At 43.8% G+C, this 25,343-nt stretch overlaps 1 protein-coding gene across 5 annotated transcripts in view; it reads left to right on the top strand.

The window, feature by feature from the left end:
* dpp6a (dipeptidyl-peptidase 6a) overlaps nucleotides 1–25,343 on the top strand; it is a 1,522,610-nt gene that overhangs the window by 1,185,500 nt on the left and 311,767 nt on the right. For all 5 annotated transcript variants that reach the window (XM_073054906.1, XM_073054908.1, XM_073054905.1 and 2 more), the window contains exon 4: nucleotides 16,982–17,076. In XM_073054906.1, the coding sequence (XP_072911007.1) occupies nucleotides 16,982–17,076 (95 nt within the window). The remainder of the gene's footprint in view (nucleotides 1–16,981; nucleotides 17,077–25,343) is intronic.

The following is a 25,343-nucleotide window of genomic DNA, read 5'->3' as shown; positions in this document are numbered from 1 at the left end:
TCAGTTTATTCCAACCAAAACATAAAAGACAGGGCTGAACTTATATGGATTTATAAAATTACCTATGCCATTGATAGGGTAGATAAGCTGAATTATTTTCCCAGGGCATGGGAATCCATAAATAAAGAGCACAGGTTTATGGTGAGAGAGAAAAAAAGTTGAAGTCATCAGGAGCAAGTTTGTTAAACAGAGGGTGGTGGCCATCTGGGCAAGCAGCCTAAGGAGGCAGTAGGGGTGCATGCAATTACCCGTTTAAAAGGCATTTGGGCAGGTACTTGGAACGGAAAGACACAGAGAAATGGAGTTAGTCTACAGAGGCATAATGGTCAGCTTGAACCCGAAGGTCCGATTTCTGTGCTGCTATCCACTTTTATGATCCTATGGAAGCTATTCTCTGACCCTAAAACCACAGAGGTGTCTAACTGGGAGCTTTGTATTGTGTGTGGGTCAAAGTAAGTTTCTGAGTAACAGGAGCTTGCTTAGCTAAACCAAAGAAAAATAGCTCATCCCCCTCAACACATTGAGGCTGGAATGAGGGGAAGTTGAGAAGTGGTTATGATCACATAGGGCCTCAAGAGAAACTTCTGGAAGATAACAGGTCGGCAGCATCTGTGGAGCAGGGAATTGGTAGACACTTTGGATTGAGATTCTGCATCAGAACATTCCTTGATACCTGGATGCCTAAGGTTTAATTTCTACAGAGCTCATTGGAATATATTTGTCCCTCTATTACAAGATTATGGATGCATGAACTAAAAGCAGTACATGCTGGAAACACTGAATAGGTCATGCAGCTTGAATGAAGGGAGAACCAATTAATGGTTCAGGGTGGTAACCTTAGACAAAATCTTCAGTGTGGAAAGGAAACTCTGCATCACTCCTCATGGATGTAATCTGGTCCACTGAGCATTTCCAGCATCTGCAGTTTTTCTTTCGTTTCCAGGTTGTGGGTTGGTGTCATACTCTAAAGTCGATGCTGACACATAACCTGGCTACAGAGGAAGTGCCACACTGCCAGAGGAGTTGCACTTCGCATACAGGGTTAAAGTGAATTCACCATGCTTTAAGTTGGTTGTAAAAATTCTCTCAACCAGATGCAGGGAAAGTGCAGGGGAATCAGAGGCATGGAATGGCTTGGCATGGAAACAGGCCGATCAGCCCAACTTGACCGCTGGGCACCCTGCAGTATTAACTCATTTTCCAATAGTTAGTCCAACGCTTTCTATGAGCAAGTGCATCAGATGCTCATCCAGACTCCTCTCCTCAAACGCTGTCAGTGATCCACCTTCAATCATTTCTCGGTCTACGTTCCAGTCTCTGGGTAAAGAAGATACCCTTTAAATCTTATCCTAAATCTTTGTTTCTAGTTTTATCTACTCCTGATATGGGGAAAATTGTCCTATCTATACAACACATAGTTTTATATACCTCAGTCATGACTTGTCTTAATATCCTCCACTTCAGGGAGAGCAAACCTAGCCTCTGCAGTCTCAACTCCTAATTGAAACACTCCACCCCTGGCAGCATCCTGTTGAGTCTCCTCCGCACCTTCTCCAGCGCCTTCGCCTCCTCCCTTTGACCAGAACTATATGCGGTGCTCCAGCTAAGTTTTAACCAAGGTTTTATGAAGTTGCTTCTTGATTAGTCAAGGCATCGATGGTTATGGGCAGAAGGTGGGAGCTTAGGGCTGAGAAGAAAATGGATCAGCCATTACTAAAAGGTGGAGCAGAATTGCTGGGTCAAAAAGCCTGATTTTGCTCATATCTCAGAGTGAGTTATTAATGGTGCATCAATCTTATAGTCTTATGTACAGGCAGAAAAAAATACATTGAATCCAGCATCATGTTCAGTGCAGACATTGTGAGCTGAAGGGCCTGTTCCTGTGCTGTATAGTTTAATGTTCCATGTGAAATCTTGTTAAAGGTAACACTAAATTCCATGTTAATCACATATACTGCCCTTGCTCATCAATACACTTTGCTATCGATTCAAAGAATTCGATTACATTAGTCAGACAAGATCTGGCCTTGACTAAACCTTGAGTCTGATTAATCCCTGCCTTTCCAGGTGATCATCAGTCCGACTTCTCAAAATGTTTTCTAGTATCTACCATGAATGTTAGGCCCACAGGTCTGTAGTTATCAGGCTTTTCCCTGCTGTCTTTCTTGAAAAGGGGTGGGACATAGTTGCTGTCTTCCAGTCATCAGATTTGTGTCCAGCAAAAAAGAGATTTAGATTAATGTTGGCTTTATTTGTCACACGTACATCAAAACATTTGAGGCAAATGTGAAATTTGCCTCAAGTCAAACTAGTGGGGATTGTGCTGGGCAGTCTGCAAGTATTGCAGTGCTTCTGGCATGAACACAGCATGCCCACAACTCACTAAGAGCACCCAGAGTAACCCACGGAGTCAGAGGGAGAACGGACAAACTCCTTACAGACAGCGACGGGAAGCGAACCTCATTATTAGAGCCGATATTGTAAAGTGATTGTGTGAACTGCTATGCTACCGTACTGCCCGATTTAAGGTCTTCAGGTTTAAAAATCTCAGACAAAATGCAGCCAATTTCCTCCTCCTTCACTTCTCCCAGCAGCCAAGGTGTGAGGCATGGAGGAGGTAATCTGTGGATTGCTGGGAGAGTCAAGAGAGGCATGGAGTCCATCCGCTTTATTTTCGTAGACCTGCCCTGTACTTCCATCTTCCCCTTCACGGATTTTTGCCAAATATGAACTCCTTTGTGAATAACAATGAAAAATATTCATTTCGGACCTCACCTTTACCTTCTGGCTTTGATCACAAATTGCCTGTTGTCCATGATGGGCCCTACTTTTTCCCTGGCTATTTTTTTGGCTTCTAATAAGGTACTGGTGAGGTCTCACCTTAAGTATGGTGAACAGTTTTGGGCACCTCATCTTAGAAAAGATGTGCTGGCATTGGAGAGGGTCCAAAGGAGGTTCACAGGGATGATTTCAGGAATGAAAGGGTTATCATACAAGGGACGTTTGATGGCTCTGGGTCTGTACTCGCTGGAATTCAGAAGAATGAGGGGGATCTTATTGAAACCTTTCAAATGTTGAAAGGCCCACACACAGTAGATGTGGAAAGGATGTTTCCCATAGAAACACAGAAAACCTGCAGCACAATACAGGCCCTTCGGCCCACAATGCTGTGCCAAACATGTACTTACTTTAGAAATTACCTATGGTTACCAATAACCCTCTATTTTTCTAAGCTCCATGTACCTATCCAAGAGTCCCTTAAAAGACTCTATTGTATCCGCCTCCACAACCTTTGCCGACAGCCCATTCCATGCACTCACCACTCTCTGGGTAAAAGAATTACCTCTGATATCTCCTCTATACCTACTTCCAATCACCTTAAAACTGTGCCCTCTCATGTTAGCCGTTTCAGCCCTGGGAAAAAGCCTCTGACTATCCATATGATCAATGCCTCCCATCATCTTATATGCCTCTATCAGGTAAACTCTCATCTTCCGTCGCTCCAAGGAGAAAAGGCCAAGTTCATTCAACCTATTCTCATAAGGTATGCTCTCCAATCCAGACAACGTCCTTGTAAATCTCCTCTGCACCCTTTCTATAGTTTCCACATCCTTCCTGTAGTGAGGTGACCAGAACTGAGCACAGTACTCCAAGTGGGGTCTGACCAGGGTCCTATATAGCTGTATTATTACCTCTCGGCTCTTAAACTCAATCCTGTGGTTGATGAAGACCAACGCACCATATGCCTTCTTAACCACACAGTTAACCTGCACAGCTGCTTGGAGCGTCCTATGGACTCAGACCTCAAGATTCCTCTGATCCTCCACACTGCTAAGAGTCTTACCATTAATACTATATTCTGTCATCATATTTGACCTACCAAAATGAGCCACCTCACACTTATCTGGGTTAAACTCCATCTGCCACTTCTTAGCCCAGTTTTGCATCCTATCCATGTCCTGCTGTAACCTCTGACAGCCCTCTACACAATCCACAACACCCTTAACCTTTGTGTCATCAGCAAATTTACTAACCCATCCCTTCACTTTCTGATCCAGGTCATTTATAAAAATCACGAAGAGAAGGGGTCAGAACAGATTCCTGAGGCACACCACTAGTCACCAACCTCCATGCAGAATATACCTGTCTACAACCACTCTTTGCCTTCTGTGGGCCAGCCAATTTTGGTTCCACAAAGCAGTGTCCCCTTGGATCCCATGCCTCATTACTTTCTCCATAAGTCTTGCATGGGGTACCTTATCAAATGTCTTGCTGCTGAAATCCATATACACTACATCTACTGCTCTACCTTCATCAATGTGTTTAGTTACATCCTCAAAATATTAATTCAGGCTGATAAGGCACAACCTGCATTTGACAAAGCCATGCTGACTATTCCTAATCATATTATGCTTCTCCAAATGTTCATAAATTCTGCCTCTCAGGATCTTCTCCATCAATTTACCAAACACTGAAGTAAGACTCACTGGTCTATAATTTCCTGGGCTATCTCTACTCTCTTTTTTAAATAATGGAACAACATCTGCAACCCTCCAATAATCCAGAACCTCTCCCATCCACATTGTTGATGCATAGATCATTGCCAGAAGCTCAACAATCTCCTCCCTCGCCTCCCGCAGTAGCCTGGGATATATCTCATCTGGTCTTGGTGACTTATCCAACTTGATGCTTTCCAAAAGTTCCAGCACATCCTCTTCCTTAATGTCAATATACTGAAGCTCTTCAGTCCGCTGTAAGCCATCCCAACAATCGCCAAGGTCCTTTTCCATAGTGAATACTGAAGCAATGTATTCATTAAGTACTTCGGCTGCATCCTGCGGTTCCATACACACTTTCCCTCTGTCACATTTGATTGGTCCTATTCTCTCATGTCTTATCCTCTTGCTCTTCACACGCTTGTAGAATGCCTTGGGGTTTTCCTTAATCCTGCTCACCAGGGCCTTCTCATGGCCCCTTCTGGCTCTCCTAATTTCATTCTTAAACTCCTTCCTGCTAGCCTTATAATTTTCTATATTGCTAAGAGTACATAAAAGATTTGTGAGAATGCTGCGAGGGCTGGAGGGCAAGAATTGTAGCGCGAGATTGGCCAGGCTAGGTCTGTATTCCTTGGAATGTAGGAAAACGAAGGGTGACTTTATAGAAGTTATGAGAGGCATGGATAAGGTGGATGGTAACAATCTTTACCCCTGGGTAGGTGAGTCCAAATCTAGAGGGCAAAGGCTTAGGATGAGTGGGGAAAGAGTTAAAAGGGACTCACAGGGCAACATTTTCTCCAGAGGGGTGCAAGTGCTGAAGGCACGTACAAAGGTATCATTTAAGATACCTTTGTGTGTGTGTGTGTGTGTGTGTGTGTGTGTGTGTGTATGTAGTTTTTCATCAATCCTATTGGATTTCATTGTTCTACTGTGAATGCCTGCAAGAAGATGAATCTCAGGGTAAAATATGGTGACATAAATACATACTTTGATAACAAATTTACTTCAAACTTCAAACTTTTGTCCATTATCATGTGGATCATTATTGAATTTTGCTGCCTATTTTTTACCAATGGTAACACTTGCGGAGTACTTTATTGACTATAAAATGCTCTGAGGTGTTCTGAGGTTTGGAAATACTCCATATAAGCACAAGTTCCAACAATTCTTTAAAAAAAAATACAATATTAAGAAAGCAAATTAGGCCCCAGAGGATAATCTTACTTTGATGAAACAGATTTTACATTAATTATTTTCCTGACTTAATGTCCAGTGAAAAGTGCCAGTCTGGAAGTGTGGGCTGCCTTTACATATATTCTCCGTTGCCAGCATTGATTTAATACAGTAATAAATCTTTAAAAGTGAGGGTATAAAATTATCATCTAAATCAACGGTTTGGGGATTTCAATTAGTTACCAGCCAGGCTGTAAATTTTCATGAGTCACTTGGTAACTCCATTGGACATTCAAACTGCCAGAGAAGATAAAACATGATAGCTGGTTCAAAGATACCAGCAGCTTATGCTTCAAGCAACTTTCAGTTTCAGTTCATTTATTAATCACATGTGCATCGAAGCACACCATCAAATGCGTCATTTCTGTTAGCAACCAACCCAACCTGAGGACAGGCTGGGGTCAACAAGTGTTGCCAATACGGCATGCTCAAGTATTCAGAACAACACAACAACAGAAAAAAAAACAAAATAAGCCCCTCCCCCCTTCTCACCTACCAGTCAACTCACACAGGCAGGCAGGCTTCCAAGCACAGGACACGCTGCCTCCAGGCCTTCGGCCTTCAGTGGACTTGCAAAACATCGGGCCTCTGACTTTCCCAGTGGGCCTACAGACTTGTAGACCCAAGGCTTCAGCCATCAGGCTTCAATTTCCAGACTCACTGATGCACTCACTCTTAGGACCTGGTGGAAATGTTTTAGAGTACTGTGCACACTTCTGGTTGCCACCTAACAGGAAGGATGCAGAGGCTAAGCTGAGGGTTCAGAAGAGATTTACCAGGATGCTGTCTGGATCAGGGAGCGTTGGTAATTAGTAATTGGACAAACTTGGGTTCTCTTCTCTAGAACATCAGGGGCACGGGAGAGATCTGATAAAATTATGATAGGGTCAACATTGTTGTTGTTACGTGCCGTATCATATGAAGTAGACGGTCATGGTCTTTCCATGACCATGATTGATCTTGGCAAATTTTTCACCAGAAGTGGTTTGCATTGCTCTCTTCTGGGCAGTGTATTCACAAGACGGGTGACCCCAGCCATTATCAAAACTCTAAAGAGATTGTCTGCCAGGCATCAGTGTTTAGCATAGCTAGGATCTGTGATATGCATCGGCTGCTCACATGACCATCCACCACCTGCTCCCATGGCTTCACGTGACCCTGACCAGTGGAGGTTGGGGGGGGGGGGGGGGGGGGGGAGGGGAGCCAAGCAAGAGCTACACTTTGCCCAAGGGTGGCTTGCACACTAGTGGAGGAAAGGAGTGTTTTACACCTCCTTTGATAGTGATGTATCTACTCTACCATAGTTAGGGTGGATGGACGGAGCCTTTATCCCAGGATGGAAATGTTGAATAATTGAGGGCATGATTTAAAGCTGAGGAGCGGGGTGGGGATGTTTGAAGGGGATTTACAGGATAATTTCTTTTTACACAGAGCATGGTAGATGCCTGGATCAACAAACAATATGCTGGAAGAGCTCAGTGGGACAAGCAGCGCCTGTGGGAGGATAGAAATTGTTGGTGATTTGGTTCAAAGCACTGCAGCAGGACTGGTAGGTGCCTGGAGGGTGCTGCCAGGGATGGTAGTGAAAGATATACGACAGTGGCATTGAGAAAGGCACATGAATATGAAGGGATATGGATCATGTGTAGGCAGAGGGGATTAGTTTAAACTTGGCGCAGGCACTGTGGGCCTGTTTCTGTGATGTACTGTTCCATGTTGAGAAAGGACTGGATCTCACACAGTTGCTTTTCATTTTTTAATTTACAAATGCAAACGCTGGTGGCAAAGGTGTCACTTGCCACCCATCTCTAATGCTCTGGAGAAGGTGGTAGCCGCCTTGAATGCCTCCCAGAGTGGTATTATCCAAAAGGTAAAAGCACAATGGATTTCTGGGCCAGAATAACGTGTGACCTGCAGGCGCACACCTTTCAGCTGCTTTTGGTGATTGAAGCCCTGTACCTGGGAAGTGTCGTTGGTGAAAACATGGTTAGAAACTGTAATGGAGAAAGGAGAGGAAATGTTTTCGTAAGTGAGAAGTGTCATTGATCCAAAAAGCCTTAAGAAGATGGCATCTGTCACTAAGAACCTTCAACTTCCAGAAAATGTCCTGCTGTCATTCCTCCTATCAGGGAGGAGGTGCAGGAGCCTAAGGATGCACACTCAGTGTTTTAGGAACAGTGTCTTCCTCTATGCCATTGTATTTCTGAAAGATCCATAAACGCCACCTTACCATTTTGCTCTCTTTTGCACTGTTGATTTATTTTTTATGTATCTTATTGTGATTTATAGTTATTTGTTATATATTGCACTATACTGTTGCTTCAGAAAAAGAAATTTTGTGACCTACTATATGTCAGTGATAATAAATCTGATTCTGATTCTGAAATATCAGAGAGAAACATTCAGTTTGCTTGAGGAAGTCAGTGGGTCAAACAGTATCTGTGGGAGGGAAGAAATTGTTGACCTGAAATACTGGTGATTCCTTCTCTCCCATAGATGTTGCTCAACCCACTGAGTTCCTACATGGTTACTATGGTTCCACCAGCAGCTGCAGCCTCTGCTATTTCCAAACTGTCCAAGAAACCTGCTTGTAGCTGCTACACTGAGTGTCCGGGTTCCAAACATAAAACCTTATAGACTTCATTGTGAAAATCCTACCAACTTCAAATTATTACAGGTTACTTCCAGCCCAAGCTAGCCCGCTCTGATTTGCATGGCCACCTTCTCCCTCAATGATTTTGTCCCTCCTCACCCACTAACCCACTTCCATGAGGTAAAGAGGAACAGGACCAGGTTATTTTTCACAATGCCCTGCCAGCACCAATGGAAGCACCAATGTTCAAGAACAGAAAAGCCTTCAGAAAGCAGTGCAAACAGCTCAGTCCATCACAGGAAATGGCCTCCCCACCACTGGGCACATCTACAAGAAAAGCAGCATCCACGAGAAAGTAGCGTCCATTGTTGAGCACTCCTACCATCCAGACCATGCTCTCTTCTTACTGCAGATTGGGAAGGAGTTACAGAAGCCTTAGATCCCACACTACCAGGTTCAGGAACAGTTATTACCCTTCATCCATCAGGCTCCTGAACTGGCATGGATAATTTCACTCACCTCAACACTGAACTGATTCCACAACCTACAGACTCATTTTCAAGAACTTGACAAATCATAATCTCAATGTCATTTATCTATTTATTTATTATTACTTTCTTCTTTTGTATTTGCATGGTTTATTTTCTTTTGCACATTGGTTGTCAGTCTTAGGTTGTGTGTAACCTTTCACTGATTCTGTGGTTTTTTTTGTTCTATTGTGAATGCCCACAAGAAAATGAATCTCGGCAGAGTATGTGGTGACATATACATATTTTAATAATAAATTTACTTTGAATAGCAAAGTGCATCATGCCACTGTATCTTGCTGGTCTTTACAGAACCTTAAATTGCAGTGACTTCACTCCCTACCCATTCAACTCCCCACCCCCATCCCTCTAGCCAATATTTTTGCCCGTGCAATCTGTTTGCTGCAGCCCAACCTCCCTCTTCGCTAATTCCTGAGGCAGCTCCTCTGAATGGTCTTCAAGTGGATCAGGCAAAGCTGTCTACACCTGTAACCAGAAGTGATCAATGTGAAAGGCTGGAAGACCTTTAAAAACCAGCCTCTGCATGCCTTCCAGTATTGCTGTCAGAGTTATGATTCAGGAGCTCTCTGGGGTTTTCACAATTTCTCAACATGTCAATGATTTCATTGTGACTGAGATGTGGTCGATACGTTCTTTGTCGTAAAAGCTGTCAGTTTCCTTTCTCTGAGAGCACTGGAAAAGCTTCTCATCACTGCCCTCTACACTGGTGTTACTATTATCCCCGCAGAATATCAGTAAGCATTAAGAGTGAGAAATTATACAAAACCATGTAATTCTCCACCGAGTTTCCAGCTTTGAATCCCTCAATTCTTCTTTTTGGAGATACAGAGCTAAAGGGACCCTTCTGACCCATCGAGCCTGGTCGCCCAGCACCCCACCAATTTAACCCCAGCCTAATCATGGAACAATTTACAATGACCAACTAACCGACTGACCGGTACGTCTTTGGAGTGTGGGACAAAACTGGAGCACCTGGAGGAAACCCATATGCACATGAGAAGGATCCTACAAACTTGCTTACAGACAAATCGAGCTCCAAGCTCTGACGTCCCAAGCTATTATATCACCACACTAATCACTGTTGTGCCTTTATTGTAACTGAAGGAGAACGAGGGTCAGAAAAGGAAAGTGTGATTGAAATGAATGAATAACCCATGGCATACGGACCCCAATAATAATCATTTGATAACATTAATTAGATTAGAATAGATTAGATTAGCTTTATTTGTCACATATACAAGATCAATTTCAGTATTTGCCAGTTTTGTTTGAGCATTAAGGAGAAAATTGGATAATACATGGATGGGAGGGGTAAGGAGGACTATGATCTGGCTCGGGTCAATGGGAATAGGCAGGATAATAGCTTGGCCTGGAATAATAGATGGGCCAAGATCCTGTTTCTGTGGTGTACTACTCTCTGACTATGGCTCTGTACATTGGAACACAGTGAAATGCATTCCTTGCATCAGATCGAATCAGCAAAGGTTTTGCTCTTCAGCATGCAAAGCTTGCCACAGTTTACGTTTCCTAACTGTACATCTCACGGACAGTGAGAGGAAACCGGAGCAACTCCACAGGGAGAATGTACAAACTTCTCACAAACAGCAACAGGAATCAAACCCTGAACTTACAGGTAGTCCAGTAAAATGATTGTGATAATCATTACATTACCATGCCACCCTAAAAATATTTCCCCATGTCGTAGCTCAGCTATACTGTCTATATATTAAAATATTTAAAGTATAAATTACCTACACTCAGCGGCCACTTTATTAGATACGTGTTCTTAATAAAGTGGCCACTGGAAGTATGTTCATGGTCTTCTGCTTCTGTTGCCCATCTGCTTCAAGGTTCAACATGTGTGTTCAGAGATGCTCTTCTGTATACCTCTGTTGCAAAGTGTGGTTACTTGAGTTACTGTTGTCCTCCTGTCAGCTTGAACCAGTCTGGTCCTTCTCCTTTGATCTCTCATTAACAACGCATTTTCATCCACAAAACTGCTGCCCAATGATTTTTTTTTATATAGCTTTTCACTCCATTCTCTGCAAACTATAGAGACTATGGTGCATAATATTCACTGGAGATCAGCAGTTTCTGAGATACTCCAACCACCCCATCTGACACCAACAATCATTCCATGTTCAAAATCACTTTGATCACATTCTTTCCCCATTCTGATGTTTGGCCTAAACACCAACTGAACCTCTTGACCATGTCTGCATGCTTTAACGCATTGAGTTGCTGCAACATGACTGGCTGATTAGCTATTTGCATTAATGAGCAGATATACAGGTGTACCTAACAAAGTGGCCACTGAGTGTCTCTCTGGGCATAGAATTGGAACAATAGAGAGAAAGCAAGAAAAACTGAACCAAAATTGCAGATAGATGACTGACAGGAGATATGGCCAGTGTGACACAGAAAGAAAAGGTGAGTTACCTGCAGTTGTGGGATTCATTAATGAGTCTGGAAAGCTGCAATGTGCCCAGATAGAAGAGGCATTGTTCCTCAAGCTAATGTTAGGCCTCATTATAGCAATGCACGGGACTACAGACGGACTGATGACAGTGGATGGGCAATCAAAATGGGAAGGAACCAAAACTCATGAAGGCTGTACATAAGAGATTTGTCACATGTACTTTAAAACATATGGTGAAATATGTTGTATGCATCAAATCAAATCAGCAAGGATTGTGCTGGGGTCAGTCCACAAATGTTCCTGTGCTTCCGGTGCCAATGTAGCATAGCCACAACTCACTAACTCTGCATCTCTGGGATTTCGGAGAGAACTAATCATACCTGGATGAGACCCACGTAGTTACAGGGAGACCATACAAACTCCTTACAGACAGTGGCAGGAATTGAACACCAATGTTCGAAGTTCGAAGTAAGTTTATTATCAAAGTACATATATGTCACCATATACCATCCTGAGATTCATTTTCTCATGGGCATTCACAGTAAATGCAAAGAGACACGGTAGAGAGAGTGAAAAGCCACCCAGTAGCCAGACAACCAACCAATGTGCTAAAGACGATAAAAGGAGCAATTACAAAAGAAAAAAAATATAAAATAATAATAACAAATAAACAGGCAATAAGTATTGAGAGCATGAGGTGAAGAGTCCTTGAAATTGAGTCCATAGGACATGTGAACAGTTCAGTGATGGAGTGAGTAAAGTTATCTCCTCTGGTTCAAAAGCCTGACGATTGAGGGTTCATAATTTTTCCAGAATTGGTGGTGTGGGTCCTGAGGCTCCTGCACCAACTCCTTGAAGGCAGCATGGCCTGAAAGGTGGGGGTCCTTTATGATGGATTCTGCTTTCCTGCAACAGCGCTCCTTGTAGATGTGCTCAACGGTGGGATGGTGGCGAGGGTTTTACCCATGACAGATTGGGCTGTGTTCACTATTTTTGGATGATTTTCCATTCAAATGTATTGGTGTTTCCAAACCAAGCTGGTGTTACAGCTGTACTGTATAGCATTATGCTAACCACTGTGTTACATTGCTTCCCTATGCCTGCTTTCATAGAATCGGACCAGCTTTTTTCATAAACTTTATATTTAAATTCACAATATATTGAACAAGAACTTTTCTTGGCTTGAATGTAAGTTGCTTTCTTGGCCAATATATTTGTTCTTGGGATCACTCGCATCACAGCTGTTGTATAATGATATAAAAAACTGCAGTAATCCAAAAGCTTTGGAAGCCTAAATTGAATATATACTTACCTAGTTTATTAAGGATACTTGGGAGGAGATGAACAGATTAGAAAATATTGTGCACCGGGTTGTGGAATGCTGAAAAATAATATTGCTCACAATGCTGTGACTTTATTGATTGAATTGCAAATGTGAGCTCAGTTTGCCTCTATAAATTAGAATGAGCTGTTCCAAATGACAGGGCGCACAGCTGCACCAGAAACGACGTTATTGATATTGGTATTGGAATTGGTTTATTATTGTCCCATGTACCAAGGTATTGTTAAAAGTTTCTCATGCACACTGTTCACACCGATCAGATCATCACACAGTGTATTCGGGTAGAACAAGATAAAACAGTAACAGTGCAGAATGAAGTATCGTGGCTGCAGGGGAAATGGAGTGCAGGGAAACAACAGAGAAACTACAATACACAAAAATACAACTGCAGATGCTGTGGATCAAAGAATACATACACAGCGCTGGAAGAACTCAGCAGGTCAGGCAGCATCCGTGAGAAAAGAGTAGCCAACGTTTCGGTCCGAGACCCTTCATCAGGAATGGGGGGGAAAGAGAGGGCCAAAGCCCAGTAATAGAGATAGGGGAGGGGGTAGGGCCTAGAGGTGCCAGGTGGAAAACCAATCAGAGGAAAGATAAAGGGGGGAGGGGATAAGCATGAAAGAACTGTAGAGATAAAGCAGAAAGTTGAAAGGGGAGAGAGGCAGAGAGGGACCTGGGATAGGGGGAGGGGGAGAGAATTACTGGAAATTGGAGAATGTTCATACCACCAGGCTGGAGGCTACCCAGACGGAAGATGAGGTGTTGCTCCTCCAACTTGAGTTTGGCCTCATCATGGCAGTAGAGGAGGCCATGTATGGACATATCTAGATGGGAATGAGAGGCAGAGTTGAAGTGGGTGACATCCGGGAGGTCCTGTCTATTGTGACGGACGGAGCGTAGGTGCTCGACGAAGTGGTCCCCCAAACTGTGTCGGGTCTCGCCGATGTAGAGGAGGCCGCACCAGGAGCACCAGATGCAATAGACGATAACTATCTTGACTTATACCTCTTCCCACCCTGCTCAATGCAAAAATGCCATTCCCTATTCCCAGTTCCTCCGTCTCCGCCGCATCTGCTCCCAGGATGAGGCTTTCCGTTCCAGGACTTCTCAAATGTCCTCTTTCTTTCAGGATCGTGGTTTCCCTTCTGGCGTCATCAAAGATGCCCTCACCCGCATCTCCTCCACTTCCCGCGCTTCAGCCCTTAACCCATCCTCCCATCACCACAATAGGGACAGGGTTACCCTTGTCCTCACCTACCACCCCACCAGCCTCCGGATCCAGCATATTATCCTCCACAACTTCCGACACCTTCAACAGGACCCCACCACCCAGCACATCTTTCCCTCCCTACCCCCTCAGCTTTTTGCAAGGCTCGTTCCCTCCGCGACTACCTGGTCCACACGTCCCTCCCCACAGAACTCCCACCTGGCACTTAACCCTGTAAGCGCAAATGCTACACCTGTCCCCGCACCTCCCCCCTTACCACCATTCCGGGTCCCAGACAGTCCTTCCAGGTGAGGCAACACCTAACCTGCGAGTCTGCTGGAGTTGTCTATTGCATCCGGTGCTCCCGGTGCGGCCTCCTCTACATCGTCGAGACCCAACGCAGATTGGGGGACCGCTTCATCAAGCACCTCCGCTCCGTCCACCACAATAGACAGGACCTCCAGGTTGCCACCCACTTCAACTCTGCCTCTCATTCCCATCTAGATATGTCCATACATGGCCTCCTCTACTGCCATGATGAGGCCAAACTCAGGTTGGAGGAGCAACACCTCATCTACCATCTGGGTAGCCTCCAGCCTGGTGGTAGGAACATTGAATTCTCCAATTTCCGGTAATTCCCTCCCCCGTCCCCTATCCCAGGTCCCTCTCTGCCTCTCTCCCCTTTCAACTTTCTGTTTCTTTATCTCTACAGTTCTTTCATGCTTTTCCCCTCCCCTCCCCCCTTTATCTTTCCTCTGATTGGTTTTCCACCTGGCGCCTCTAGGCCCTACCCCCTCCCCTATCTCTATTACTGGGCTTCGGCTCTCTCTTCCCCCCCCGTTCCTGATGAAGAGAAACTACAAATATGCAAATCATTCAAAAAATTTACACTAATGCAAATATTTGATCTTTTTGACACTAGTCAGTTCCTAATGAGCATTGCCCTCAAGTAATGAAACTAGAAAGTAATGAATGCTGAAGTTTATCTTCCCCAATTCAGACAATTCTTTCCAATTTCATCAAAGGTTAGCCCTTTATGCAAATAGAAAAGGTAACTAATTAAATGAAATTGAGAATTGCAAGATGGAACACATGCCCAGAAATCAGGGATTCAAAGCAGTTTGAAAATTTTCCCAATATTAATTAAGTAATTATTACATTCAAGTTTGAAAATAATTGCTTAATTAACATAAGTGAGATAAAATATGATATGAAATATTTGGATCAAACTTAACACATACCAAATGTAACTGCATCATTAGCTCCTTCTAACATAGGAATGATGCAAGTAATGGAGCCTGGTAATGGCAGCAAACTGAACTCAGTCCGAGGTAGGCAGGGTCATAAAGAGAGCATTGGCCTTCATAAGTCAGAGTGTTGAGTACAGGAGTTGAATGTTATGTTCTGAAGTTTTAAAAGAAGTTGGAGTGGCCAAATTTGGAGTATTGTGTGCAATTCTGATCACCTGCCTACAGAGAAGATACTGACAAGCTTGAAAGAGTGCAGAGAAATTGACAAGGATGTTTCTGGGACTGGAGGACCGGAGTTATAGGGAAAGGTTGAATAGGTTAGCACTTTATTCAGTGGAGTGCAGGAGAATGAGGGGAGATGTTATAGGGATATACAAAATTATGTGAGGTATAGATTGATGGGAAGAACTCCACACAGACAGCACCAGAGATCAGGATAATGGACCCAGAAGAAGGTACTGGCAAACCACTTTTAAAGAAAAATTTGCCAAGAACGATCATGGTCATGGATAAGACCATAATTACCCACATTAATATGACATGGCAGATAATGATGATAATGATTGATAGGTCAATGCTTGCTGTTTTTTTCCGATCAGGTTGAGTGAAGACTAGAACTAGAGGTCATGGGTTGAGAATAAAAGGTGAAATATTTAAGGGGAATCTGAGAAGAAACTTCTTCACCTGGAGGGCAGTGTGAATATGGGATGAGCTACAGTGGAAGAGTTAGATACAGGTTTAATTGCAACATTTAAGAGAAGTTTGGATAAGTGTATGGATGGGATAAGTACTGAGATCCATAGTCCACAGGCAAGTTGATAGAACTAAGCAGATAATAGTTCCGCATGGACTAGATGGGAAGGATCTGTTTCTGGGTTGTAGTGTTCAATGACCATTATCCTGACCTCTGGTGCTGTCTGTGTGGAGTTTAACATATTCTCCATGAGTATCCCCTGAGGGCTCCCCACCCCAAAGACATGTCTAGTGGTAGGTGGCAGAGTTGATGGGAATGTGAGAGAATGGAATGACATTAGTGTAATTTCAGTGTAAGTGGAGACTTGATGGTCAACATGGACAGAGTGTGTGCTGTACAACTTTATGACTCTACTCTTTAAATGAGGGGATGAGGTGTTAACCCAAAGCCCCAGTCTGACCTCTGTTAAATTGTTCTTGTAAGAAGAGCAGGAACCTTGGTCAATATTCCTCAACCAACATTAGTGAAGCAGATGATCTGATTTGTATTGTGTTGGTTTATGAAATGTAGTGGTTGTTAAATCGTCTGCGGTTTGAACAGTGCATTATTCATTATGCTTTTAAATATTCTGTGATCTTTTGCCATTCTTTTTTTCCCATTCCCCATTCTGTTTCCACTCTTACCCCTTCTCTTTTAGCACCTCCCTGTGGTGCTCCTCCTGCTGTTTCTTCCATGGTCCACTCTCCTCTCCTGTCAGTTTCCTTCTTTTCCAGCTCCTTATCTTTTCATCTAGTCACCTCCCAGCTTCTCACTTCATCCCCACTCCTCCACTCCCTTTCCCTCATGTGGTCTCACCTATCACCTGCCAACATGTAGTCCTTACCCTCCCCTTACCTTCTTATTTTAGTTTCTTCCCCTTTCCTTTCCAGTCCTGATAGAAGGTCTTGTCCTGAAACATCAACTGTTTATTCCTCCACAGATGCTGCCTGACCTGCTAAGTTCCTTCAGTATTTTCTTTATGCTACTGTGATCTTGAAAACTTTATAAATGCAAGACTTTCTACTGCAGAGGGTAGCCAAAGCTGATGTTGCATCATTAACTATGTTCTGTTTCATCGTTTGTGTACTGTGTTCTGAAAGTGGCAGTGTGAAATCCCAGTGACCTACAAATCATTTCCATTTCCTTCTGTTTGTTCACAGATACCGAGCTGCTGTATCGTACCTGGGATGGAAACCTGGAGAGGCTGAATGTGGAAACCATGGCCACAACACTTCTGATGACAAACCGGAAATTTGTAAGCATTTCTTTGCCCCATTTTATTCATAAGAGCAAAGTTGCACCATATGGTCAGATGCCTCATTGTTTCCTTGCCCTCCATTACCCATTGTATTGGCCTTCACGCTCACTCGCTGGGTCCCTTCCTTCCACTGTTCCCATCTGCCCCCCATATCAATACTCCCCAATGCCATTAGGCTTTACAATTCTACCGCCAGGACTTAAGAACTTTTTAAAAGCTATTATTAATGCTTTTTGAGATAGTGATTTAGATGCATATCATATTTTTTACTGAGTTAAGTATTGTATGTAATTAGTTTTGCTACAACAAGTGTATGGGACATTGGGAAAAAAAAGTTGAATTTCCCCATGGGGATGAATAAAGTATCTATCTATCTATCTATCTATCTATCTCCTTTACTTGGTTCACTGCTCCATATTCCATTCACAAAGTCTTTCAGCCTATCTGATTCATGCCAACCTGTTTTTCTGCCTGGTCCTATCTACCCACACCTGGACCATAGCCTTCCATTACCCTTTCATCTATGTACCATACCTATCCAAACTTATCTTAAATGTTACAATTAAACTCACACTTCTGCTGGCAGCTCATTCCACAATCACACCCCTACCCCAAAGAGCGAAGAAGTTCCCCTTAAGGATTTCACCTTTCAGCATATATAGTTACTATGATGCGGTACTATGCAAAAGTTTTATGCACATATATATAGCTAGGCTGGCTAAGACTTTTGCACAGTGTTCTAGTAATTTTATGTATTGCACTGTACTGCTGCCGCAAAAAGACACGCAAATATCATGACCTAAGTGAGTGACGATAAACCTGATTCTGATATGGGTCTGTATTGTAGACTGAGAGTAGGAAGGGGGCAAGGGAAGGGAAATCATTGTTGGGAAAAGGGGAAGGGAGAGGAGACGGGGCAAGAAGCACCAAAGAGACATTCTGTAATGATCAATAAATCAGTTGTTTAGAATCAAGAGACCTTGTCCTAGTGTCTCAGGGCTGGGTGTGTTGGCACCCACACCTAGCACTTCTCTACCACCTGTCCCACACCCCTCCCATGGATTCCACCCTCGCTATTCCCACCATTTTTGCTTCCACCAGATTTACAAACTCACTCTCCGCTCCACATTGACAAATACAGTACTGCGCAAAAGCCTTAGGCACCCTAGCTGTATATATGTGCCCGAGACGTTTGCATAGTACTGTATATCTATATCTACATATATATAAAAAACCCTTTTCTAAGAAATTCCATCATCTTCAGCCCTTTGTTCTCCTCCCATCACCTCTGCAGCTATTTCCCCCTTTTCTCTCCTCCATCTGCCAATCGGACTTTCTCCCCTGGATCCACCTATCACTTGCCAGCCGTTGCCCTACCCTTTCCCCTCACCTCAGTATAATGCTTCTCCCCTCTACTTTTCTAGTCCAAATGAAGGGTCTTGACCCAAAACATCAACTGTTCATGCCCCTCAACAGGCGACGTCTGACCCGTTGATTTCATCCAGTAGCTCATCTTTTGCCTCAAAGTTAATTTCGGGACCTTCCACAACAAACCAATTTAGACTTTCACAAAATACCAACAAGTAACTGCTGGTAGATAATTAACCATATAACTATTAAAGCACGGAAACAAGCCATCTCGGCCCTTCTAGTCCGTGCCGAACGCTTACTCTCATAATTAGTGCGTATGTTTTAAAATGTGAATTGCGTCTGTTGAATCCAGATGTTCAATGTGTTCCGCATGTGGCAATAATGGAAAACCAATTCAGGTATAAGGGAAAACTACACTTCTCCATCACTTCTGCTGATGTCTTAGAGATTTTCAATTTTGTTGTGAAGTACATGCGACAGTCATAATTGAACAATCTTGATCCAAGGCATTGACTGTCCATTTCTCTTTGTACATGCGGCCTGACCCATTAACCTCCTCCAGCATCTTGTTTATTGCTACTAGATCTGCAGTGCCTTGTGGCCCCATGATTCAGCTGTCTGGATCCTAAGATAAGTAAGGTACAAGGCCACTAATTGTCTAGAAGTTCACAGTAGGGTGGCTCTTTGAGCAGAGCATCTGCCCACAGCTCTGGCTCAATCCTGACCTTCTGGCATGGTCTGTATAGAGCTACCATATTCTCCTTCTGACCACAACAGAAATGGCCCACTGACTGACTGTTGTATTTATTGACCGTTGTTAATTGCCCACCAGTCTGTAGGTGAGTGGCTGGATCTGTGAGGAGGTTAATGGGAAGGTTAAGCAACACACACAAAATGCTGGTGGAACGCAGCAGGCCAGGCAGCATCTATAGGAAGAAGTACTTTCGATGTTTCGGGCAGAGAGCCTTTGTCAGGATCCTTTGGGAAGGTTCGTAGGATTGGGTGCAGAGCAAGTTAGTGGGTATTGGATTGCTGAGTATTGAATAACCTCCGGTGTTGTAAGGAGGTATGGAAATCCACCACTGGTCAATGGTGCTATCATATAAAAATCAGGTTTAATTATCCTTCAAACCAAACATGGATACAGGTGAATGAAACGGCATTGCTCCGGGGCCAAGGTGGATAACATATATTCAAAATACCAAGAGAGCGAAAAAAATATACATTGTTATGAAAGAAAAGACACATATAGTCCAGGTCCCTGAACAACATGTAAATTGATGGTACAGCTCCCGGCAATCCAGCCTGTCATTCCATTGGTCAAACACTAAAGGGAAGTTCTGACAGGAGAGGCCAGCTCCCAGCCGAGCAGGGCTGCCATGCTACTCCACCTCCAGCTAGCAGCAGGCAAGCCTGCGGCTTGAGGCCTAGGTCTCACTACATCTGAGGCCACACTGCTGCCTCTTCACCTGTTTACCACCAAACAAGGGAAACAGACCTGCTGTATGTTACAATGTCCAACAAGATCTTGCAATTGCAAAAGAAACGTCCAAGACGGTCGCTCTCAGTTACGACGTCCGCTGCTGTTGTGCACCAACTCTGATGCCTTCGAGTAGCAGGCAGTAGTACAGTCTGCACCCAGGTCAGCTCCTTCGAACATTCTCCGGCCAAGTGCTGGCTTCTCCTTCTCCTGCCCGTCTGCCAGCTTTTCTTTCTCCAACCCATCCATCAGCTTCTCCATCTCCTTCGACGCTCTAGCCGGCTGCTAGATCACTGATGCAGTAGACCTGCTGTACCCATTGTTCTTGGAGTCCAGTATAATCATAAAAAACACACTTTAAAAAGAAAAGTGTACCTTTGGTTAGCCTCTGAATGCGCAGCATCTTACCGAAGTCTAAGGGGTCAACCCATGAGGCAGTGGTCAGCATTGTGACCTCAGGACTTCAGGTTCATGGTCTAGAGTTGCCTGTGTGAAGTTTGCTCATTCTCTCTGCCACTCCATGGGATCCCCCAAGGTACCCTACCTCCCCCACCCCCCCCCCCAACCACATATCCTAAAGTTATACTGATAGGTTCATTGACTGCGTTAAATTGCCACCTTTGGGTGTCAGGGTGGAGATGCATCTCTACCAAAGGAGGTGTAAGGTGCTCCTTCCCTCCGCTAGCCTGCAGGTCACCCTTGGGCAAGAAGTAGCACCTGCTTGGTTCCCTGTTTAGGGCCACCTGAAGCAATGGGAGAAGATGGTCATATGAGCAGCCGGTGCATATCACAAATCCTGGCTGTTTGACCACTGACTTCAGGCAGACAATCTCTGAAAAGTATTGATATTGGCTGGAATCATCCATCTTCTAAAGACACTGCCCAAAAGAAGGCAATGGCAACCTGCTTCTGTAGAAAAATTTGCCAAGAACAATCATGGTAGACCAAGATCGCCCATGTTGTATAGACACAGCCCGCAATGATGATGTTGATGACTTTGTCTCCTTACTGTGGAGAGGCAGCAAAAGAACCAAAGGGCCGACCAGGCAATACAGCACCAATAACGGTACCTCCAAGGAGCAGGGCTACAGGGAAATACAGATGGGATTGCCTTACTAGGAGCTGGTAGGGTCCAAGGGGTCAAGTGGCCTCCTTTCATAGAGCATAGAACATTACAGCACAGAGCAGACCCTTCAGCCCATTATGTTCTGCTGACCCTTTAACCTACTCCAGGATCAATGTAACTCTTCCCTCCTACATAGCCCTCCATATTTCCTATCATCCATGTGCCTAAGAGTTGTTAAATGCCCCTGAAACATCTGCCTGTACCACCACCCTGGCACAGCATTGCATGCACCCACCACTCTCTGAGTAAGAAAAAAATACCTCGGACATCTTCCTTATACTTTCCACCAACCATCTTTAAATTATTCCTCGTCGTATTAGTTAGTTCACATTTCATATCCAAGTAATTTGTAGTTTGTTTCTGCACCTCATTCTGGTGTCTCCTATGGCCCTAGAGGTGATAGAGGTGAACAGAGTACAGAAGAGTGACGCTTCTTGCAGTGCAAGTAATCCCAAAATGCCACTGGGCAGGGGTTTCCTGGATTTTCAACCAGCAGCAATGGAGGTGGGACAGTGTTTTGCCAAATCAGGACCAGTGAGTTGGAAAGGAAATTCTCATCCTTCTACTTGGGTCTCAACCAAAAATGTCACTTATCCCCTTTCCTCGTGCTGCTTGACCTGCTGAGTTCCTCCAACACTTCGCATTTTGCTCCAGATTTTAGTTTCTGTAGACGCTCTTTGTCCCCAGGGAAATTTATTCTTCATGTTTTCACATTGATCATCACTGAAACTGAGCCTGTTCAGTTTCCATGCCTTACTCTGACTGCATAAGACTGAAGGCAAGATTGGATTTTCTGATGATAAATGCTAGCATTGTGGGACGTTGAACTGTTCACGGAGTGAAACCCCACCACATTCAAAGCTTGTATTTGAATTGCATTAAAAGAACTGGGCAATTGTGATTCAAATTAGATTAGATTCTCTTTATTTGGCACATGTAAATTTCTACAGGTGCACTGTGGAGAGCATTCTAACTGGCTGCATTGGGGGCTGGGGGGCTATTGCATAGGATCGAAATAATCTGCAGGGAGTTGGAAATTTAGTTACCTCCATCATAGGCACTAGCCTCTGTAGTATCCAGGACATCTTCAAGGAGCAATACCTCAAAAAGGCGGCATCTATCATTGAGGACCCCCACCACCCAGGACATGCCTTGTTCTCATTGCTACCATCAGGAGGGAGATACAGAGGCCTGAAGGCACACACTCAGCGATTCAGGAACAGCTTCTTCCCCTCTGCCATCCAATTTCTGTATGGACTGTGAACCCATGAACACTAGCTCACTATTTCTGTTTTTGCACTACTTATTTAATTTATCTATTCATATACTGTAATTCACTGCATGATGGTGAAGTGTGGCCCGGGAGGAGCAGACACGAGTTGGATCAATCTTCATCTGACATCTCGTCCTCTGCTGTTCCAGCATGGGTGGCCCTGATGGAGTCCTTCGAGCACACAAGCCTCCACAGGACATCGATGAGGTGCCTGACAAACCCCAGCTTGCCCCAACCACAAGGACGTCCTCCACCTGGTCCAATATGCCCTCTCACCAAGATCAGAGATGGCTTTGCTGCGGTCCATCGATGCAGCCACGAGCTGGAGGAATGGCTTAACAAACACCAATGAGAATTGTGAAGAGGAAGGCACCTGCCATACGAAACGACAATTGCAATTCACTGATTTGTTTTCTTTTATTATTTATTGCATTGTACTCATGCCACAAAGACAACAAATTTCACAACACTAACTCAGGCAACTTTAGAATGTGGGAGGAAGCTGGAGTACCCAAAGGAGGCCAACGCAGTCATGGGGTGATAATACAAACTCCTTACAGACAGCAGCGGGATTTGAACCTGAGTCGTTAGCACTGTAAAGCATTATACTACCGCGCTGCCCTTTCAGGACTGATGAAGGGTGTCAGCCCAAAACATTGAACGTTTATTCCTCGCTACCTGATTTGCTGAGTTCCTCCAGCATTTTCTGTGTGTTGTTCAAGATTTCCAGCATCAGCAGAACCTCTTGTGTTAAATCCCACAAGACTAGATACTCCAGTTTTGCTGCATTGCTGTTTGTGGCATCTTGCTGTATTTTTCCATTCACAGCAGAGACTACTCTTCATTACCCTGAATACATTTGTAAGATTATACAAAGTAGTCTAAATTGCCTCTGGGCCCCTTATCTAAGATGAGATGTGCTGGCATTGGAGAGGATCCAGAGGAAGTTCACAAGAATGATCCAGGAATGAAAGGGTTAATGTATGAGGAGCATTTGATGGCTTAGGGTCTGCACTCACTGGATTTAGAAGAACATGGGAGGGGATGGGGCAATCTCGTTGAAACCTATCAAATATTGAAAGGCCTAGATAGAGTGGACTTGGAGAGGATGTTTCCTATAGTGGGAGAGTCCAGGACCAGAGTGCAAAGCCTCAGAATAGAAGGGTGTCCCTTTGGAACAGAGATGCGGAGGAATTTCTGAAGACAAATGGTCGTGAATCTGTGGAATTCATTACCACAGATGGCAATGGAGGCCAAGTCATTGGGTATATTTAAAGCAGACTTTGATAGGGTCTTGATTAATAAGGGTGTCAAAGGTATTAAGGGGAGAAGGCAGGAGAATGGGGTTGAGAGGAATAATAGATCAGCCATCATGGAATGGCAGAGCAGACTCAATGGGCTGAATGGCCTAATTCTGCTGCTTTATCTTATGGTCTAATATATTATTGCAAAATCTTTACAAAGAGCCAGACGCATGGTGCATTGTAGGAATAGTGCCATAGTGTACTGGAATACAGAAATGATAAAGGTTTCACATTCAGTCTGTGTCAGAATATTGAGTGTAATTTTAACCATGCTACAATTGGCCTGAAAATCATAGCAAGGACACAGCATAGATTCAGCAGGATGTTGCCAGAGGTGGGAGACTGTTTCAAGGAGAGATTAGAGAGATTTTATTATTGGCTAATGGAAGGAAAACAGTAGATTTTACAGAGCTTTATTCACTTATAAGCAGTTTTGATAGATCATTATCCCAGATGAGCTCTCATTGATTTGATATTGTAACTAAGAAACTACACAGTAGGTTGAAAAAGAAATGTATCGCAGGGTTGAATTTTTATTCAGTTTTTCATCTTTGCACATGATAAGGAAAAATTGGCAGATATTTGTTGAAAACTAGTATTTGGAACACAATTAAGCTGGCAGGAAAATAGGCTGTATTGAGTTCTAGTCTCGAAATTGTTGCTAACTCCTGCAAAATATTGTAATCAGATCTCAGATGACAGTTTGGGATGTGATCACCACATGCCCAGAAAGACAAAAAGGCAATCTCAGGGCATTGCGCTATACGCTTCAAGGAAGATTAAAAATTAGCTTTATTTGTCACATATATATTTGAACAGACATGTTGTTTGCATCAAATCGGATCACCACGGATTGCACTGAAGGGAGACCGCAAGTTTCATCACGCTTTCTGCGCAAACGTAGCATGCCCACAACTCACTCACCCAAATCATACGTCTTTGGAATGTGGGAGGAAACCAGAGCACCCAGAGGAAACCCATGCTGTCACGGGGAGAAAATACAAACTCCTTACAGACAACGATGGGAATTGAACCCCAAATGGTGATTGCTGGTGCTTAAAGCAATGCACTAACCTCTCCACTACCATAAAACAGGTCATTCTCCCCAGTATGTCCATGCTGGCAAACAAGTATTCATCTTGGACAATCTAGTAAACTGAGTTCTCAGCAGCTGTTCAACATTACTAATGGGCATCCCAATAAGGTTGGATGTGATTTCTTTGCCAATAGTTTAACAAATTGCTATCCCTTTTAACAAGTTCTCTCTATCTTCATGGTAGCAGAAGAAACATTCTTTAATTTGTTCCTTGCAGATGCATCGTCTTAATTTGCTTTGAAGTTAGAGAAGTTTAAGTCATGTCAGGTTGATTGCCATGTATGCAAGTACAGTTCGGTACCAATAAAGAGAAACACTGGCTGGTAACAGTATCACAGATGTGTAAATTCAGGCAATGCTCAACACATAAATTATACATGACAGTGAAGGAAAAAGATTGCAAAATAAGAGCACATCAAAACTCGCAGCAGAATGTTTGGGGTAGGGGAACAGCCCAAGACAGGTGTAAGGTAGTGCAAGAGGTAGTCTACATTGTTCTGTTGCTGACGTTGAGGAGGTCAGTTCAGGTCTTGAGGTTTAGAGTCATAAAAAAGTACAGTACAGAAACAGTCCTTTAGCCCATTTAGTCCATGCCAAACCATTTAGACTACCTA

This window comes from Hemitrygon akajei, chromosome 8 (genome assembly GCF_048418815.1).
Source record: "Hemitrygon akajei chromosome 8, sHemAka1.3, whole genome shotgun sequence".
NCBI classification, from domain to species: domain Eukaryota; kingdom Metazoa; phylum Chordata; class Chondrichthyes; order Myliobatiformes; family Dasyatidae; genus Hemitrygon; species Hemitrygon akajei.
Note: the sequence above shows the minus strand (reverse complement) of the source record. Positions and strands in the feature narration are given on the sequence as shown.